The following is a 20,610-nucleotide window of genomic DNA, read 5'->3' on the forward strand; positions in this document are numbered from 1 at the left end:
CAGGGCAGTACACACTGTTTGCTCACCTAGTATGGAAGGAGGAAATGTTGATTTTCAGCTACGCAAGATGCATCTGGATACTCCAGTGCTGCCTGAGTACAGTCATCCACCATTTACTACCAACACACAACCTTGAACTTTTGGCAAGCACTGCAGAAGATTAACGTGGAAAAAAGCAACATTCTTGATCAAAGGGGAGGAAGGTTTTCTGATTTGCCATTACAAAATAAAATCAGGTGTGCAGAACGATGTAACTGAGTTCTGACTAAACTTCTTATCAGTGTTTTACAACCTTGGTGGCTTCTCCTCTCCTTTCACTAAGCCACTGCAGGAGCACCCCAGGGCTGGGGCCCTACGTGCTGAGCACCCTCGTCCCTCTGTGGGAAGGGGATGCTCAGCCCCTCTCAGGGCTCATTTTGAAACCACCGCAGAGGGGGAATGCAGAGAGAGGGGAAGTCTCTGCTTCCCAAGGACCATGTTAGACAATCCTCCTTTAGAAATCATAAGCGATTTACATGGAGAACATCAAATCTTGCTTACATAAATTGTCTTCCTGAGCCCAGAGCAGACAGCCCGTCAGTTTCAATGTGCAGCCACAGTTCCAAATGACAAAAGGGGACAGGAGGGGAAGGAAATCAAAGCTACTGGCTTTATGAGTGGGAAATACAACCCCTCATTTAATGACTTAAGCTAGTGGTTTTCAACCCGCAGCCTGGCTGCGTGAAAGGTAACAAAGAAGGTGCCTGAGCATCAGCAAACAAACCTCATATGATGGAGGCTCCTCGCTTCCTGGGGCAACCAGGGCACCTGCAGAGCACCTGGAACCAAAACTGCTGCTGGTGGGGAGGAAGAGTCAGCCAAAACCCCGGGAGAGGGAACGATGCTGACTCCATCACAGCTCTGCTGTGGGTCTGCGCTTCACCCCGCAACGCTCCTGGTCTCTTCTGCAGCTGGCAGCAAGGGGAAAGCAGCATGTATGGTCCCCAGGTATCCCTAGGTGAGCAGCTGCCTTAAGGAGGTAGGTCCTTGAACCCTCAACATCATTCTCCCCACCCCAAGACACTTCCTCCACGCCATGCACCGTTTTGCCTCTTGGTAGCTTTTTACCAGGGGAAGCATGGGAAATCTAACATGATTCTCCCCATTTATATTTGAAGCATGAAGAAATGAGACAGGGATCAATACTCCGTCCTTGGTCTGCAGGTCGGAGGCAGAGAACTCCTGCTGATGTCTATAATTACCCTTGCAAAGAGACTGGGGGTGCATTAGAAGGAGTCAGACAAGGGTTTGCAGAGAGCAGCTCAGAGCCTGAGCCCAGGAGGTGATAGCAGCTTTCATGTGACCTGGCCCCATGTGAATGATGACTTCCAAGGACACCTCTTCCTTAGCTGGGTGATTCATTTGTGGAGATTTACATACAGATCTAATGGAAACCGTTTCCCCCTGCACCCCATACAAACGGTACCACTCCATCTACTAGAGCCTGACAGATAAAAACTACCTTCATGTAGCAAGGATAAAAGACTCCTCTAGCTACTCCTTCTTGCACGGATTAAAAATCAGACACTTTATTTTAAATATGCACACCAATCAAATCCTCTTTGTTGCTTCAAACCTCGATTCAACAAAATGCTTATGCTCAAACTTCAACCTGCTCAAGCACGTTTTGCTATAAATTCACTCCAGATTATTAATTTTCATGACTGACCAGCAGAGAAACACTAGTGAGAACAGAGAGACTTGATGCCTTTAAAAAACACCATATACTTTCGTGTTGTGGAAGATCCCCAAAGATGAGGAAGAACAACCAGAGCACCAGTGCTGAAGGACACATGGAGAACTGCAAAGGTGCAGCATCCGGGCTGCACAACTCCAAGAGGCAAAAAACCAAAAATCAACCATGAAGAAGGATTAGACAGAAGACAGCTTGGTTTCTGTTGTAACTTTTCATGACCACACACAAGAGACAAGAATATGAATGCATGTGTAGAAGATAAATGTTTGCACCACTATCAGCTCTTCTGGCTCAAGGAATGGAAGCGAGATGCAGAAAAAAGGTTGAGCGCTGGACACTGTCATCCCTTTGGGATGATTCAGAGACCAGTATTGTGCTGCCAAGCTTTTATGGTTTAAAAAAAGGCTCAAAAATATATAAAGGACATGGACACAGTCATGGCCCATAACTTACACACATGCTGAATCACACTGGAAGAGGGCAGATGAAATCCCTGATGAAGACTCCTGAGAGGGCCTATATGTATTTATTTGTCCCAAATTTTGCATGGTAGCATATCATGTAAAACAGCACAAATAAATAAGCTTTTCGTGTCTTTTTTTAATCTCCAGAAGTCATCTCTACTCAAATTTGTTCCTCTTCCTATTTAAGAAGAAGGTGACCTTTGCAAAAGCTGCCCAAATTCTGTTGAGCTAGAGTTTTTTAAAAGGTGCTGGAAGAAGAAACCTAACATAATGCTATCGGGATAATGCTTCTGAGCAGTGGCTTGCAGTGCTTATCCCCCATTAGAACTTCTCCTAAATCTTTAATGATGCTGAAATATACCATAAATTGATGAAGTTCTGGAAACAGGACAATGGCAGCATGTTTGTTTGGGTTTTGTGTTTTTTTAATATGAGAGCTTTTATCTTCATTGACAATGATCCTACTAATGCAAACAAATGGCCACTGAAACTTCACTTCTATACAAAGCAAAGCTAAAGGAAGAGTAGTGAAATTTTTGGGTTTCATCCAACTCTTCCCAGCAACAGCTAATACCCACCGGCTCCTTAATTCTGTGCTGTCTCCTCTCCAAGCCCGAGCATTAAAGGCCAAGCGTTTCCAAAACAACTAACGATTTTAGGATCCAGTTTCCAGAGAGCACACAGTCAGCACTTTGCTAAAGTAAGTAACAAAAGCTTGGGGTTTGTTAATGAGTTCAAAACAAAAGCAACATCCAGGTACATGGAGAAAACAATTACTCCTTCCCCAGGAAGGCTCTTTTTAAAGAGGCTTGCAGGAAGCCCTCAGCCAAGCCGTACAAGCCAGGTGAGCCTTGCAAGCCCCCAGCCTTCAGGTGGGACCCCAGCCTGGGGCAAGCCCCTCGCCAAGCAGACAAGGAACAGCTGTGAGCAGGGAGATTTGATTGCCCCAAGCTGGTCCTACCCCAGGGGTTATCAGCTCCCTGAGAAAGGTTTTCCTCCCAGAGAGATGTTATCACCTCCCACACACCTCGCAAAGCACCCCAAATGCATCCAGCTCCTGCAGAAGAGCCCACTGCCACCGCTGGTATGTCAGCCAGGCCTGTCCCTGCAGACGGATGCAGCGGAGGAAAAGCTATTGACCTGAATATTTTAGAAGGATCAAGGCCACTGCCTTCAGCAAAAGATGACAGGCTCTTGCATTCACCGAGACAGAAAAAAGGGTGGAAAAAAACCCCAGACCCAGCCCCATCTTTCTTGCTTGCTCTCCTACTGGGATCAGCTGTGCATTTACCACCAGAGAGCATGGCCCACTGCATCCCTCCTCATGCTCGTTCTCCTTTTATTGCAAAAATCTGCTTCTCAAACATGCCTGTCAACAGCCTGTGCGAATCCCCGTGTTAATCATTATTCTGCTAATAGCACTGCCAGGTCATTCGGCTATTAAACATGCTGAGTGGACTAGCAAAAATATCTCCCAGCCTGTACAAAAGAACATTATAATGTAGTTTATCTTATCCCCTTGTCAGTATAATACGCAGCGCTACCTGTTCAATGGCCCCATCATTTTAAATTACAGTTTTCTACAACATTAACAATACTCATTACCAGCACCACCACCGGAAGATCTCTATTTTAAGAATCCTTCTGATGTGGAAGGCTTCACCCTGCCCTTCCTTACACGCTCAGCCCTCTGCACTGACACAGGGACACTTGGGTACCATGGCAATCAATGAGCATGGTGCACAATGATGGATAGAAACATGTCGCGAAGAAGGCAGGAGCGAGCCCGAAGTGTGCTTACTCAATGCACCAGGCCGTGCATTTTAATCAGAATTCAGTGCTTTGTTCCTGGCCCAGCCGCCAGCGCGTCAAGCAGATGCACTGCTGCGGTGGAGCTCAACTGCGTGGCCAAGATAAACTCTAGTGTGGCAAAAACAGAAGCGCCTGCTACCTCCTATGTTACCTTTCAGCCCAGCTCTACAAATCCGACCCCGTGAGCTAGCAGGCAGGGGCAAGCTGAAATGAATGTCGGCGTGCAGGATTCTGCTTGTGCCAAGCCACGCTCAGCCTTCAACAGCACCCTCTGGTCCTGCAAACCCACCTTCCGCCCTTGTGACACCAGTAGGGAAGCCAAAGCAAAGGACGGGGCGAACCACCAGTCAAAGGTCCACCTTTTTTATATGTATTTGCTTGTTGTTCACAAAACCCAGCCTCCTGGAACCTTTCAGTGACTCAAACTTGGAGATAAGCAGCCCGAGCGTTTCCTTTCCCCACTGCTGGGAACAAATCATCCCCTCCGCCAGATTTTGAGTCACTACCTGTTCCCAGTGTTTCACAGAGCCATCCCTCACCCCTTCAAACGTGTAGGCACAGGAGCAACGTCTCCTCCATCCAGACTCATCTCCAAACCCGCAGCAATGTGACACTTCTTTTCTAATAAATGAAATTCTGCAAGGCTTGGGGAATTACTCCTCCCTGCCATGTTTTGTCCTCAGGCAGCAAATTTACTATTGATTTCTGATTCGGCCCCCGTGGAATGATTCACACTTCTTGCCCTATCTGCTGAATTTATGACCTTTAACAATTATTCTAAGTGCTAAAAGAGCTTAGTTTAGAAGAAGATCTATTCCTTGGCAAATTAAGCTCCCATTCTTGTCTTGCTTACAGACCAACACATCTCTCATCATTTAAAGCAAAGCGCCATAGCAGGTCTCTCCCTTTGCAAGGGGGTAGAGGCCCAAGCACCGTGCTGCCCGCGGGCAGGCAACAAGCAGCGGGCAGCTCCGCTGCCGTCCCCGGGGTCCTGCCGGAGCAGCCACTCCTGGCAAGGGGGACATGGCTTTGCACTCCCACCCCACTGTCGGTCGGGGTTTCGGGTCCCCTTGTCTCTGGTTACCCCGAAACGCCAGCACCGCTCTGCTCACAGACCAGGCGCTGCCGGTGGGTCTCAGGGGGAGCGAGGGAATATACATTTCCTCCTAAAGCGAAAACAAAACCCTGACTGTATCTGGTGTACATTGCTATTAAAAAGCCACAAACACAGAAAAAAAAACCCTAAGCATGTGCGGATACAGTTTTAAAAAAAAATGGTGCCTGAGTTCAAATAAACTTCCTAACGCAGATGTTAAAAAAAAAATCTGGTTTTCAGGGGGTGGGGGAGGAGGAAAGGGCCCCCTTCCCCTCCCAAACCATACTGCTTTCCTGGATTAACTCCACCAGCCTCAGCAACCTCTCTCCCAAGGCACCTTCCACCCAAAAGGGGAAACAAGAGCTCCAGGTCTGTTTTTAAGCTGGGTGGTCCCCCCGCTCCAATCCCGTCTACACTGTGTATTGCTGAGCAATCATTTACACTATTAATCAACCAGAAACTCGCCAGGAAGAAAGTAGGGCAAGTGAATAAAGATAGTCTTTTTTTTTTTTTTTTTGCACTGAAGGAAATAATATTTCTAAAAATACGCTTGTGCAAGTCTTCAGCGGATTCTGCTTAATTTTATTTATCTATGCCAGCAGGTTGAGAGAAGCAGCCTCGCTGTTGCCTCCCCAATAAACGCTGCTTCTCTAAATGACTCCCCATGCTCGTTACCAACCAGCTGTTCTTACGACCAGAAAAAAGGGCGAAAAGGAAGAAAGTTACAGAAAAAATAGACCCGGGGGGGGGGGGGGACACATCAGGCCACAGCCCCCGCAGAGGCTGACACGTTTGACGAGCCCGACATTTCAAGGGTAGATGACGAGCTTCATTTCCAAGGGGGGGTGAGGAGGAGGCAGCGCGCAGGGGCCCGGCGGGAGGCGGATGGCGAGGCCGGGGGGGGTCGGTGCCGGCGGCTGGGGGTCGGTCCCGGTGGCTGGGGTGCAGCCCCCCGCTCCCGCACCCCGGCGCTGCCCGGCCCCGCCGCTCCTGCCCGTGTGTCCCCAGCGCTGGCACTGCCCAGCCCCGCCGACAAACGGGGGGCTCGGGATGGACCCCGCCGAGGGGACGGGCAGCCGCAGCCGCGCTACCGGCGGCCCTCCGCACACGCGTAGACACCGCGGCTGTGTACGGGTGCGCACACATACACACACATACACACACACACCTGCCCGCCCGCGCCCAGGCACGCCTGTACATACATACACACACGCGCGCGCGCGTACACACGGCTATAGGCACGCACATGCACGCGCACACGTTTCTATACCGGTATTTCCATACGTGCCGGCGCACATACACATACATCCGCGCACACACGCAGACCCCGCGCACCCCCCCCCCCCCAGGATGGATGGATGGATGGGGGGGGTGGTGCTCCCGCATCTCCCCCGACCCGGCGACGCGCCTCACCCGCAGCGCCGAGAGGTCGATCTCGTCCAGGCTCCGCGCCGGCGAGTCGCTCGCCATGTTTCCGCCGCCACCGAGCGGGGCAGTGGCGGCGGCAGCCGCCGCGGCGCTGGCGCTATTTAACGCCTCTCCTCATGCGGGGCGCCGAGGAAGGAGAAACACCACCACACCGCCGCCACCGCCCCTGCCCTTCCGCCTGCAGCGCGGCTAGGGGCGGCCGCGGGCTGCGCCGGGATGGCGGCGGCGGCGCCGCATAGCATCGCCGCCTCCCCGGCCGAGCGCGGCGCCGGAGCTGTCTGTCAGGGCGCGGGGAGGGGGCGGCGGCGGCGGCGGCGGCGGCGGCGGCGCGGGGCGGGGGCGGCGCCGGGCCCCGCCGCCAGGGGGCGGGGGCGGGCAGGGGGCGGGCAGAGCCGCGCGCGCAGCCACGCCCCCTCCCAGCGCCACGCCCCCTCCCTCGCCACGCCCCCTATAGCCACGCCCCCGCCCCGCGGCCCCCCTAAGGCGGGGGGGGTATCCAGCCGCCCCGGGGTGGGTTCCGACAGCGGGTGAGGGGGCTTGGGGCTGGGGAGGAGCCTCGGCGGGGTGTGAGGAGAGGGGAAGGCCTGCGAGAGCCCGTGCGCCCCATGGCAAAGCCCCGTGAAGGTGGGCACAGAGCGCCCAGACCCCATCATAAATATTGGGCAGAAAAATCCGGGATGCCCAGCCCTCCGCTAGCTGTGCCTGTCAGGGCTAGGGGGGGAAAAGTTGCCAAATTTCAGGTGCTGAACCCAAATCCTGTCAGGCTGGAGCGTCGGGGAGCGCTAGGGCCTGGTCTCGCTTGGTGCCAGAGGAGCAGCCGTGCGGTTCCTCTGTGCACCTCGGGCTGCTCGGGCTGAGAACCGGCCCTTCTCCAGCTGGATCCAGATGTTAGACCTGGGTCTGTGACCCGTTCCCTCTGTGCTCGGGAGCCATCCTAGCCCTATCGGCTCCTATGCTGTTTCTGAGTAAGAAGAAGAGATTTATGCTGTCTTTGGAATTGGTCAAAACCCCTCCACAGCCATCAATAGCTAGGTAGATTCAGCTTTTACTGTTTCCCTTATTTCCCTTTCTCGGATGTGGTTTCTGCCAAACCAGGTGCCGTATATAAATATATATGTATAAAAAATCTGTTGCCTTTGAAAGAACCGTATGGAAGCTGTACTTACAACATCAACTTGTGTCAGGAGCTTACAATATGCAGATCTGGGAAGCGGAAACCCTACACACGAGTCAATTGGCAGGCGGACGGGATTTTCTTACACTTTCTGATCAGAGATGTGCTTCCAAAAAAAAAAAGAAAATAATAAATTGTATTACAAACAATCGTGCAGTTGCAGGGAGGCTGCGTGCTGCGGCTGGTGCTGGAGGTGCAGCCTCGCTGGGCTGGGCTGGGAGGGACAGATGGACAAAAGGCCAGAAGGAGCTGCCAAACCTCCCCAGGAGCAAGAGGATCCACTGAGGCGGTTGCAGAAGTCGGTGCCGCCAGCCTCTGCCCGCAGCGGAGGGACTGCATCAGTGCCTTATTAGTGTTATTAGTCCTGATCGCAGCAGGGCTGCTAGGGGCTGGGGGTGGCAGCGGCAAGCGCCGGCGTTTCAGCTTGCAGGGCTGCGAGGGCGCAGCAGAATGTGATTTTTTTTTTTTTTTTAAATAATGAACTGCTGAAGTGGCAGGTAGCGGAAGTCGCCTGCCGTGGGTGAGGCGCACAGGGCTGCACAGCGCCCGCAGCGACAGCAGCCTGCCTGGATTTATCCCCTTTTTCCAAGCCACAAATCATCACTCCTCGATATCTTGCATAGTCATTAGCCCTCGCTAACATTTAAAGAGGCAAATCTGATCAAAATGCTAAACTCGATAAAATAAACACCAGGGACCATCTGAGCGCCCTCCTGAATCTTTTGTGGTGCTGGGGTGTTTTTTTAAACCAGATGTTGTCTGTGTCTGTTCAAACCTAGGTATTGCAATGTTTTGCTCATAGTTGTGAAGCTGGAAGCAAAACTGCCTGGAAACTAGTAACAAACCAATGCGAGACTTCCTCCCGCTTTCATTGTTCTCAGGGAGAGAAGGGAAGAGCAAACAGGATGAGAGAGGACTCTGGCTTGCCCCAACATGCTTTTCGTCCAAGAATACATAAGATTATTAGTGAAACACATAAGGATTAAAAAATATATATATATGCCCAGTCCTGCAAATAGGCAGATTGCCCTGATCCTCAGCATGAATGCAAAGTCCCAAGCTAAACTGTGATTTAATTATGATGTATCCACTGTATATCAAGATGGTAAAAATGTGGAGGACCCTTCTGTTGTCACTAACATAAGAAATGTATAAAGTGTAGCGGGAGGTGAAATAAAAATGCTCTTTCCAGGCTGCTTGGGGGAAAGGAGGGGCCTTGGCGAGGAGGTGTGCTCCCGCTGACCTCCTGAGGTGCCAGGGCTGCGGCGTGGGCTGTACCAGTGCCTGGGCAGGCTGCAGGAGGAACTAGGTACAGCTGGGTGATCATTTTCTGCAGGAAGCTTTTTCCATAGCAAATGAAGTTTCTGAGATGTTACTTTTTTCTTTTTTTTTTTTTTTTTTTACAAGGAGATGTATATCTCTGTCTCTCTGTATACCATTTTTCTGCCAGGAGCATCTAAACAAAATCTTGCAGTTGTAGTCACTGTGACTCAAAACAGAGCACTCGGATGAATTGGCCCTAAATATTTTGCTCTGAGTCAGTTCAGCATGAAATTGTGTTTCCACCTGGCAGGTCCACCCTGGGAACAGCGGCTGGGCTCCGTTGTGTCTCACCTTGTATATAGCTATAGGAAAAATCCTGGCAGCCTCATGGTGCCCTGTGCTCCAGCCAGCCTGGCTGCATTGCCGTGCTGGCATGGCCACACGTGAGCCGCAGCGTGGGCAGGATGCTGTGCCGAGCCAAACGACAGCATTAAGCTGCCACATCCCATCCTTCATGAAGCAAGAGCCGTGGAAGAAGAGTGCAGCCCCTCCCAGCTCAGCTCCCCACGTCTCTCGTCAGCTCCATACCTGGCATTTCTACTGCCGCAGAAGTTAGGAGTGTTTTGTGGCGAGTCGTTTTTTGCCATTTCAGCCTCATTTGGAAAGTGGAGAAATGTGAAAATGTCATTTTTTCCTACAGAGTGGCAGTCCCCAGCCTTGGTCAACCCCGGTGAGCAATAAGCACCTTAAAGCTCTGCTGTTGGCAGTGGGGGGCTAATGTCAGGGTCAGTATTTTTGATTTATTCATTGAAGGGAGTTAGTTCACATATAAACCATCCAGGTCATTTGACCTCCACACAAAACTAAATTTAATTATCTAACAGTGCCACCACTGTTAATTATATCATGAGGGGGTATATGTGGAATGGGTAAATCTAAATGACACATAAGGCCTTGTCTGATTAGCAAGAGCCTCAGGTGCATCGGGCTTTGGATCATTCTCCAAAAGTTTAGGAAGAAAAGGGATGAAGCAAACAAGAAAGCACATTTGGGCCCTATTTGGGGCCCTGACACATGAATTATTCCACCAGCACATGTGGGTCTCTTGTTCCCAGTAATTCTGTGACCACTCGGCCCCATGGCTGGCGTCGGCGTAATTTTTCTGGTTCCCTAAGTCGAGGCTGGTTTACCCCAGTGTTTGCCCATGTAATGCAGTAGTTAAAGGACTCTGCCCGAACTGAATGGAGGATGCTGAAAAATTAATACTCTATTAAATGCATAATAATTGGGCTTTAGGCTAACATGATAACATGCAGCTTTGTTAAAAGACACTCAGAAATTAATGGCTACATGTGTCCTAACCTGCATCTATTGATCTTCTCAAATGCACTTTAACTGTTTCATTATCACTTACTGATCGCTCGGCCTTCTGCTGATATGTGTTCCTCTCCAGGGAGAGAAGGGTTTTTCCACTGCATCCCTGGAGCTGAGCAGGACTAGGTGTGTGAATCCTGCTGCCAGGATTTTTCCTATAGCTATATACAAACACCCCCCCCACCGTAAATAGTTAATCGTTCCCTCGCTTAAGTATTGTTCAGCTACAAACCCCTGTAATGACTGCAACTGGGGAGTAAATGGAAAATCAGCATGGGCTCTTTGAAAAAAAACCTACCTCCACAGATTCATACCCAGGGAACAGCACAGTGCATTTAAATAGCAACGTCCTGGGGCGCTGCAGAGAAAGAGGGTAGATGCTACACTTCCAGGAGCTTAACTCACCCACAGCACCCTCCAAGCTGCTGTTCTTCCCCAAAATATTTGGCACCAAGGACCAGCACAGGGTTTCCTTTATGCCCCTTCTGCTGCAGTTGCATTTGCCTTCTCTTGAGGGCTGCCACCATGGGCCAAGGTCACCAAGGAGACAACAGCCTAGAAGCCTTCCCCCAGCAAGGCCAGCAAGGTGCTAAAAGAAGCAGGATTGCTTGCTGTGCCCTTCCCTGGTTTATGTAGATTAGACTCACTATCTGCCTTGCATGAGTTAGACGAGGCTTTTCCAGGGTAGCAAGCACTGCTATATTATTTACCAGAATATTAAAATTTAAATATAAAGTTGCATTTTTTAGGTAAAGCAGAACTGTACGCAATAATGCGTGTGCCTCTGCAGCAGATGCAAGCAGGCACTGATGCCTTTGTTGGTCTCCCACCAGCCTGGCCATAGCATCAGAGGCCTAACACATCGTTGATTTGGGCAAAACATTTCCATGTCACTGTTTGGGAACATGCCACACTAGCAATGTAGAACTTTGTTTTTTCAATTAACCTCTTTCCTTTATGCCTCTTCTGCAAAGAAAAAAAAAATTAAAGTGCAACCCTGCTCTTCAGGAGGGTGTCAAATCTTTTATAGTCATTTAAAATGTGCCAGTTGTGACTGTTTAGAAACCAATAAAAATCCCATTTTTGCACTGCTTGCAGAAAAGCTAATGCAGCTTTGCCCCCAGCAAACCACGTTCTCACAGTCCCACAGAGGAATACTAATTTCTCGTTTCTTTGCCGAGATCTCAAGGATAACATCAGTATGCGTAAGGTCCAGAACGCAGGAGCTGCTGGATCAGGGACATGCTCCAGAACCCACCTGTCGCAGCAGGAAAGTCCTCTGGGGGCCTCTGCCCATAAATACTTGCTTTACAACCCCATCCATGGATGGAACAGCTGCTCTGTTTTTCAAGTGCCTTTTATCAAAACTATTTGTCATCCCAATATGGTTTCTATGCTGATCAGTCTGGAGCTGAGCTGCCCTAAGACAACCAGTATTTATATTCTCTCTTTCCCTCTTCTCTCTTGGCTCATCTTGCAGACCAAAGGCAGCCCCAGGCCTGGGAAACACCTGACCTGAAGCCACCCCCATCTGGCATTAAGCATAGATCAGTAGAACAAGAGAAACTGGCTCTATCTTTTGTCAAATGCAAATTGCTGAGAGTTAATTAAGACACATTTCAGGAACAGTGAGGTTGGTTTTTTTAAATGATAATCTGTCCTGAGGTGTGGGTAGGGTTTGACATCTCTTCTCGGGAAAGGGGTTACAAAACTGGAACTGTGCATTGCAGTTAGCAAAGGTGCTGACAACCCTGCTGAAGGTCCCACAGGGCTTCGGCGGTGGCCACGTGTACAGGGTGTTCAGAGACCTGTGAGACTGGAGGCAATCCAGCTTCAAAACCTCCTCGGCATCTATATTTTTCCAGATTTTCATTTATTTTTAATGACTGGTGTCTTCACCGTGGCTTGTGAGATGTATTGTTCTGCAAAGAGGGTGGAGGCACAACGGCACCATGCTTCTGCCTTTTTGGAAGCGTGTTGAACACTTATCATTTCACCCTGCAAAAGGTAGAAGTCTTTTATATGCAAAAAAAAAAAAAGGTTAAACCACAGAACAGACTTTCCAAGTCTGATATTTCAGTCTTCCCACTCATTGTCAATGACCAAAGCAGAAGCAGTCAGAAAACAACTGGAGGTACTTAAAGCAACTTAAAGTAATCATCTGAGTAGTGCTTAAAGTGTTAGTGTCTGAGTAGGAAGACAGGGTTTGAGCCAACTGCTGTTGCCTTTCTGTGGAGGTTTTGCTCAGAGGTGTTTACTTCCTCATGTCTTCACGGAGATGTGTCAGTCTGTGAAAGCACTCCTCCTGGAATTAGATGAAAATGGTTTTAAAAAAAAGGAGGGGGATTCTCGGTCCTGTCATAACAGGGAAAAGCTTAGAAAAAGCTAACCCAAATATTCACTGAAGGTAAGACATGCTGCACTCTTATGAAATGAATGGAGAATTTCAAAGGCATGGGAGTTTTCTGACTTGCTGAAAGAGAAAATTATCATCAGAGCCCCAAAAAATATCACTTCACCATCTCAGAAAGGAGCCGCTTGAGTCTGGATTTTATGTATGGAAGGTCTTCCACAGCGTGCTGCTGCATGGCAGGGAAGTAGATGCAGGCTGGCTTCAGGCCCAGGAGATCCTGTAGAGTTTAGATACTCTGATTTACATATCATATCAGAAAACTCTGCAGAAACAGCCAACTTCCTTCAACAACAGCTTTGTGACCCCTGGAAGGGATTTTTTCAGCCTGCAATATGAAACAGCCTTCACTCCTAAAAATCCCAGCTGAAGTCATTAATATCACCTACAGACAGAAAAGTCTCTGAAAGGGTGAAGAGCCAGACAAGAGCCCTGGCCAATGTGGCCATGCCCTCGCCACTGCCATTTGACCTGATGACTAACGCTGTTAATGCAACTGCAAACATAGCACAAAAGGATGGCTAAGCCCTCAAGGGCCATGAAGATTACACCACACCGCCAAGAAATACCTCCACAAAGCCGCAAAGACAGACAAGCAGGACTGAGTAATTATAACAGGGAAACAGTCCTTAAAACACAAGTGTCAGGTAGTACTAGGGCAAACCCACGAAGAAGGGAGAAGGGTTCGCCTCATTGTGCAGCATCCCACTGATCAGCAGAGACCTGGAAATGAAGAGACATCCAGGATGGGAAAAGCGTGGTCAACACTTGGTTCAGCTCAGGGATATATAGAACAAGAAAATGGGTGTATTTAAACAAGTTGATGATGTTAGTGTTAACACGTGATTTCTGAGAAAGTACCAAAATACCAGGCAGGAAACTAGGTGGTTTTGAAAATATCTATGAAAGGCATGCTGCATGCTCAGTGGAATGACTCCATCTTCAGTTAAGGAAGCAGAAAAGAGTGGGCTGATCCTCAGAGCAGGGGGAAACCCTGCCCACATCTGAGCCTGCAGTCTGGGCTCTCATGAGTAGGTTACAACAAGGAAGCCATCAGCTGGGAACTAAATAGGACACTCAAAAAAAAACCTTGGCAAGAAAGATAGATTAACCCCAAATGACAAAGACGTGACTGAGCCCCCTTTCCCCTGTGCACCAGTGCTGAGTGAGAAGGATGAACTGGAAAATTTCCTTTGAAATTCTGGCCCCTACAGGCTCAAAGCAGGCAGTGAATTAGAGAGACTTAAAAGTGACATATATTTAATTAATCTTGGGGTTTCAGAAGTTTGTGATGCTCAGTTTGTGGCTCCTGTCAACGGCAGTACTGTAGCCTGCACTGAGGTTACCGAGAACTTTGTCCCGGCAATGGCTACAAGATCAGGCCCTTGAAAGCATGCGATGATGAGTGGGAAGAGATACACCACAGATGGCAGCAGCTGGAGAGTGACTTCTTTGTCCATCGCTACTGTCTGACACTGTCAAAGCAGTGCTCCAGTCATGTCCAGTGCAAGGCTCTGGAAAGCTGAGACACCACCTCTGCTGGGAGCTTCTCTCATTGCTCTGCTCACAGAAAACATTGCAAAAAGTCACATCAAGTTTAATATGCATCATTGAAATGTCTCTTTTATAATTTAGTTTGGCGGTAGGACCACTTCTTTGATACTGTTGTATTAACACAATGTTTGTCCGTACGCTGCACTGTTACTGGTGCTTTCCTAATCCAGCTTCTGCTGAGGAGCCAGCTGAAAAGCTTGGGGCAGTGGCAAAGGCAGGAGATATTTTTGTGCCCTTGATACTGGGTAAGCTCAAACCTGTTCTGACAGGAAGTGTCCTCCTCCCCGGTGCCCATCAAGGCGGCTGTAAAAATGAGCTGGTGGCTTGGTCCACTTCCAAGTCTTACTTGACCAAAGCAAATTGCACCTAGTTGTGTCCTGTTGTTTCCTTCCACCATGGGCTTGTGCATGGATGGAGGGGAGGCACAGCTGGGCTGTGGGATGGGCTCTGCAATGCCACCAGGGTGGGAAATCTGTCCTGCTGCTGCGTGGGGTGAGCTGGGACCTGCACTGGACACTTCACCCCCTGGTGCCATCCCATGTCCTCCTGCCCTGGCTGTCATCTGCACATCTCAGTGAGAGAGATCCATGGTTATGTGGCATAAAAGAAAGGTTGGCGAGAAGGGTGAGGGAAACTGAGGATACTTCCCAAACTGATTCATTTCTTGCCATCCATTCTAGGCTAGTTGACTTTTAATAGCATATACGCTGTGCACTGAGCACAGGGAAATAGTATCTGGAAGAGAAAGAGCCCTGAGTGCTGAAAACATGCAATTTCCCTTACCTGGGATAAATGACAGCCCAGTAACGGCATGAAATAAAGTCAGAAGGTGTTTCTGTAAAATAACCAATACATCATTAAAATAAAGAGGGAACAATCTGCAAATGTGCCTTGAGTGATGAGGAGGGAATGGACCGAGTCTGCTCTGAAGAAGTGCAGAGGGGCTCCTAAGGCACAGACTCAGGCTGTCACCACAGCAGGAGGTAAACAGGGGACAGAGGCATGGCTGAGGCAATGAGACAAGCCGGACAGGGATGATAAACCAGAGTGAGGGACAGTGGGGATGTTTTGAGCCAGATTCTCTGGTGAGCAGTGTTGTCTGGAGGTCACTTGGCACATGGTGTGTAGATGTAGTGAGCCCACCAGTGCTGCCCACCCTGGTCCCATTGCCAGCCCCTCCTGCCCTGCCCCATCCATCCCCTGCCCCTCTTGCCTTGCTCCCCTGTCCCGCACGCCCTGCTCCCCCTCCACCACCTCCAGGTCCCAAATGGAGGTGAATAAATAGATATTCATCTGGAGCTTTCCACCTGGAGAGACGTCGGTAGGAGCTGAGTGTTGGTCGGAAAGAAATACTCACAGGATTAAATACTAAAGCTCATCTCCTACAAGCAATGCTTGCACTGACTTCAGCCGGTCATCGATAGTGGGACATAACCAAAGACTCATCACCGAAATCCTCAAGCCTTAACACAACCGCAAGCTGCAGACATCTCCAGAGGGATAAACCCCCTCCATACCACAACATCTTGCCCAAATGCACGGAGGGGAGGTGCCGACAGCCCCACAAGAGACCTCTCTGCAAAATTTCTCTGGATTATTTAGTTGTTAAGGAAGATTTCAGTGCTTTACACGATATCTCAAGAAGCAAGTTAGACATATCCTGACAGAAAATCCACTATCCTCTATATAGGCAGGTGGTGGATCCAGCACTTTATGAGCAATCATGGTCTCAGAAGCACCAAATGACACATACAGCAAAGTATGACTTTTGCAAGTGCCACAGCTGACACAGGCTGTTTGCTGAAAGGGAATTAGCCTTTTCCTCTGCAAAACTGAACATTAAGAGCTAGTCTGACTGCTAGTAAATGACAATTAGGCTGCTAAAAGCCCATGTTGCTCTTGGAAAATAGGCCTTGAGCTCCTGAAACATGCGGGCCCTCTTTCAGCCTTTTCTTTTTCATTCTTTTCTGTCTCTAACTTGAGCTAGTGTAAGAGCTGAGATGCAGCTGATCTGAAATTACCCATTAAAAATAATGAAAAAACCTGTAAGACAACTGTAAGACAACAGTTTCTTCCAGGCATGCAAAACAGCTGTGTTTGCCCTTACCAGTACTGCCCGTGTTTTGTTTCAGGTCCTGACATTGCAGATTAAGCAGTTTGGGACCATAACAAGTGCATCAGCCTAGTACTGAGTTCAGATTAAACACAGTAAAACCACCACCAGCAGTAGTCACTTAATCAGAAAGAAAGAAGCATATAGGGTCAAATAGACATTGTCTCACAGAGCATTGGAAAATGTCCACTTCAATTTTATCAACAAGGTGCTGGGGCACCTGCTAAACACACCCGGATGGTGAAATGTGCAAAATGAGAAACCTAGCAAAAAGTCTGTGTATCAGTAAATCCCTTATTAACTTCTTTTTGCAGAAGTTAATATGAACATAACAATGGTTATAATGAACAAATGGAGAGTGCATGAGCCTGCTCAGAAAGGATGGGTCTTCCAAGCAGCATCTCTGGGTGTTACCATGGGGAGGGGATGGAGACAGCTCGCTTGATTTTTGTCCCAGATATCACTATATTCAGCACTTTTGCAGATCCTGGAACCACATGTCTATACGTGACTCTTAGTTCTTATTTAAAAAGAAATAAAAACCTGAAAGTTGTAGCCTTAGGAAAGCAATAGAATATGATCCTTGAGAGGTTTAAGGAAACTAAAGGTAAGTTCAGGTGACCTGAGGGTGGAGGTGATGTGATGTGTGAGGTCCCTGGTCCCAGACACCATCCCATCCTGTGTGAGGAGGGCTCCCCGGCACCTTGGCTCCATTCCAGTCTTGCTGTAACCTTACCAGAAGTAAAATATTGGAAATGTGGGTGACAGCTTAGATTACACATCGTTACAAACAGCCAGGATAATCTGCTGCCAGCTCCCTAAAAGGAAATCTTTAGCTAACAAATATGCTCCAGCCTTTTGAGCTGGCAGATAATCATGAAACAGTGAATAAAATATAGCTGGATTTCAGGGAAGCAGTTGACACGGTGCCATGCAGGGGGCTGCTTCACCAGCCCAGAGCGAGTGGTGCAGAGCAGGAGAGATGCTTCTGGCATGACTCGGCCAGGAAGCGGAAGAGGAAGGTGGCGGTTTGGTTTCCTGGGGTGTTGCAACGTGCCACGCCGCAGCCCTGGCACTGCAGCCGCACCGGCATCCTGCACTCGGGGATAGTCAGCATGGCCTGATGGGCTTCGTGCTCCTCACCGGGAGTTTCATCATGTCCGTGCATCGTCTCCATGTCCTTCCCGTGACACTGCAACACATGGTTTTGCTAGAAGGATCCAATAGTAGGTCAAAGAAAAGCATCAGTTTACTTGTTTATAGAAAAAAACCCTGCACGTGTGATCCCTACCCATCACAAGGACAAATAGCATCTCCATGTTTCCAGTCGGCTCTGTCCTATATAATAAGGCTGTCAGATTTCCAGGGCAGGGAAATGCTGTGGGTTTTGGTCCCTTAGCATCACAGGATCCTGGAAAAGTGCACCATGGTGCTGCAATGCAAATGCATAACAGTGCTGCTGCTGCTGCCAGCACCACCAGTCACTCAGGACAAGCGATACTGGCCTGAGTCTGTTCTGAGGACAGGAACCTCGTGGACATGGACAATGGGATTTTGCTCCTGCTGAGAAAGTCTCTGAAACAGCACATCTCAGCTCAGGGAGACTTCTGCTGAGACATTTTGAATAAATTCTGCACAAACCTTTCTAGTAAAAATAATAATAATGAAATGGCAAGACACAGAAAGCGTACAGACACAGTAGAAACCAAATGTGGAATGATTTAGATGATTCAGGTTTTTTTAGGGTAATAAGCAGCTACTGCAGCTCACCACATGCTCGCACAACCCAAGAGCTTGAAGTCAGCGCAGAGGTTTGAATGAATGATTCATTATTCCGCACACGCTCCGGCTCCTCCACCACTCCAGCCTGTACCCAGCTGGATCTCAGGAGAAATTCCTAGAGTGTGTAATTGTGTATAATGTGATCATCCTGCAGCAGGAAATAGGTTTGTAAGCATTCTTAGCCAGTACAATTGATGTCATACAGATATGGTCTGCAAGGAAACAAAGTGGAGATATGTATTGCAGAGAGTCATTTGAGAGCTAATACAGCCTTCGGGGAGTAACATTTTAGGTAGGGAATGTATTTAAGCCCAGACAGGCAAGGTATACGTTGTATTTCATTTTAAAATTACTCAGTGTGACCATGTTCAGAGGAAAGGGGAAGGTGCTGACCTGCGAGCCCCCACAGCAGCTCGCCTTTGGTGCAGCCGGCAAGGCCAAATTTGGGGGTGCACCCCAGGGGCTTTGCATCCCTTTTGAGAGAGGCTCCCAGGGGAGTTAGGGAACCGTGGCGGAGGGAGCCCGATGGGGTTACGTGCTGTAGCTATAACTTCACCTTCTGCGTAGCTGTGGCTGGAGAGTCCTGCAGGCATGGCAGGACCCAGCACCCTGGTCAAGCGGGCACCCATCTTTCTTGTGGGTGAGCACGTTGAGCCCGCAGCACCCTCTAGAGGACCGCAGCCACCCAGCCCTTGTTTTCAGGGAGGATTTGGAGGCACTGAAAAGCATCTCTCTCCAGCAATAATTTCTCAGGCAGGTTTAATCCATCGCCGTGCGCCAGCTCGTCTTGGGGACACGTCACTGCTGAGGCCTGCGTGTCTCTGCCGGGAGACATCAGGCCTCCAGCTTGTCCCTCCTGGTGCTGGAGAGGATGGAGATGGGCAGTGCTGAAGGCAAGGTGGAGCAGGGACTCCCCACCAAGCCAGGGAGCATCACCCAGGAAAGAGTCCTCTGAGCTCCTGCCTTGCAGGGCTCCAGGTCCCCAGTGTGTCCCCAGCTCAGCCAACATTGACTTGATGGCAGGTTTAACCTAAATTGGAAGTCGAGTCCTAGCAGGTGCGGAGATGGACACTTCAGTTCCATCATGCGATCCCCAGAGGGCTGTAGGATGCAGCTCAGTTTAGTCCAGTATCCCCCAGCCCCTGGCACAGCATCACCATGCTCGCCTCGACACGGTGGCTGCTCTCCCTCGGGCTGGGGCAGGCGCGAGAGGAGTTCAGTTAAATGTTACCTAAAAGTGACCTGTCACTGAAATCCTGCTTTAGTAGGGCCCCAAGGAAACATAGCTTAAATTCCTACATGTAATTAAATGCACAGGTTACATCCAGACAATGTAATTCTGTTACCAGTATCTGCTATACTCTTTCCAGTCAGTATGTGCTGGTCAACACACAGTCCTAGCACATGTATGGGGTTCACCTGGGATTTGCTCTGTAGAAGACATGAGACACCTGAGGACGAACATCCTCTGGCTGCTGTACTGTGCTGGTCCGTGGCTTGTGTCTAGAGCTGCCTGCCTTTCTGAAGTTTCCCAGTTTCACGTCTCATACTGGCCAAAACAGGGCTTCTCTGTATAAAGCAAGCCATTAACTCTCCCTAAAATTAATTCTGTATATGGTATCTAGGTCATATTTCTGAAGCTGGTTTATGAAGTAAAATAGAAAACACTATGTATCTATTTCAAGAGAAAACACATCTGAAACACGAAATCCTAAAATGTAAAAAACCCCCCAAAATCTTAAGTCTCAAACCAATCTTTCAAATTGAAATTAAAAAAATGCTGGGCAAACAGCCTGAGTCCTCTTCTGAAAGATACATTTTCTGTTTCTGTCTTGGACATACAACATGGACATTCCAGCCTGCAAATCTCCTGAGGCTTCGTTGGGGTCCTTTAATGGGCTTGGTTGGTAAAGAATTAAATAAGGAAGGCAACCCAGAGAAAAGAATATAAATACTTTTCTGCCTGCTTTGTGAGATAAACTGGAGGGATCAGATAAATGCCGAAGGCAGCACACCAGGAGCAGGACAGAGCTCCAAACTGTGGGCAGGAGGGAGCCGGAAAGGTTGGGGTGTCTCTGGGTGATAGCCCAGCCTGCCTGTCCCCTTTCTCCCAACCCAGGAAAGACCTGGAGCAAGAGAACAGCTATCCATCTGGAGAAACCGGAGCATCCATGTGACACGCCTGCTTTTAAGCTGTGCCTTTTGCAAGGGAGCGTGGCAAGGCTAAGAGAAGCTGAAGACCAAGGTGGTGGGATGGCATCTGCCTGGACAGCGTGGTACACCCAAGGGCACCAAAGCCCCAGTGCAACCACCTCACAGCTTAGCCCTGGTGGTTTCTCTAGTGGAAGAGGTGGGTCTAGCTCTTACCTGAACTTCTCTCGTGCCCACAGCACCTTCAGCTTCCC

The 20,610-nt window shown here is 49.2% G+C and overlaps 1 protein-coding gene across 6 annotated transcripts in view; it reads right to left on the minus strand.

Annotated features, from left to right (window-relative positions):
- TNIK (TRAF2 and NCK interacting kinase) overlaps positions 1-6,831 on the minus strand; it is a 163,859-nt gene extending 157,028 nt beyond the window's left edge. For all 6 annotated transcript variants that reach the window (XM_074878504.1, XM_074878503.1, XM_074878506.1 and 3 more), the window contains exon 1: positions 6,521-6,831. In XM_074878504.1, the coding sequence (XP_074734605.1) occupies positions 6,521-6,577 (57 nt within the window). In that variant the 5' untranslated portion in view covers positions 6,578-6,831. The remainder of the gene's footprint in view (positions 1-6,520) is intronic.
- Between the last annotated feature and the right edge of the window lie 13,779 nt (positions 6,832-20,610).

The sequence above is a fragment of the Strix uralensis genome, chromosome 9 (assembly GCF_047716275.1).
Source record: "Strix uralensis isolate ZFMK-TIS-50842 chromosome 9, bStrUra1, whole genome shotgun sequence".
Taxonomy (NCBI): domain Eukaryota; kingdom Metazoa; phylum Chordata; class Aves; order Strigiformes; family Strigidae; genus Strix; species Strix uralensis.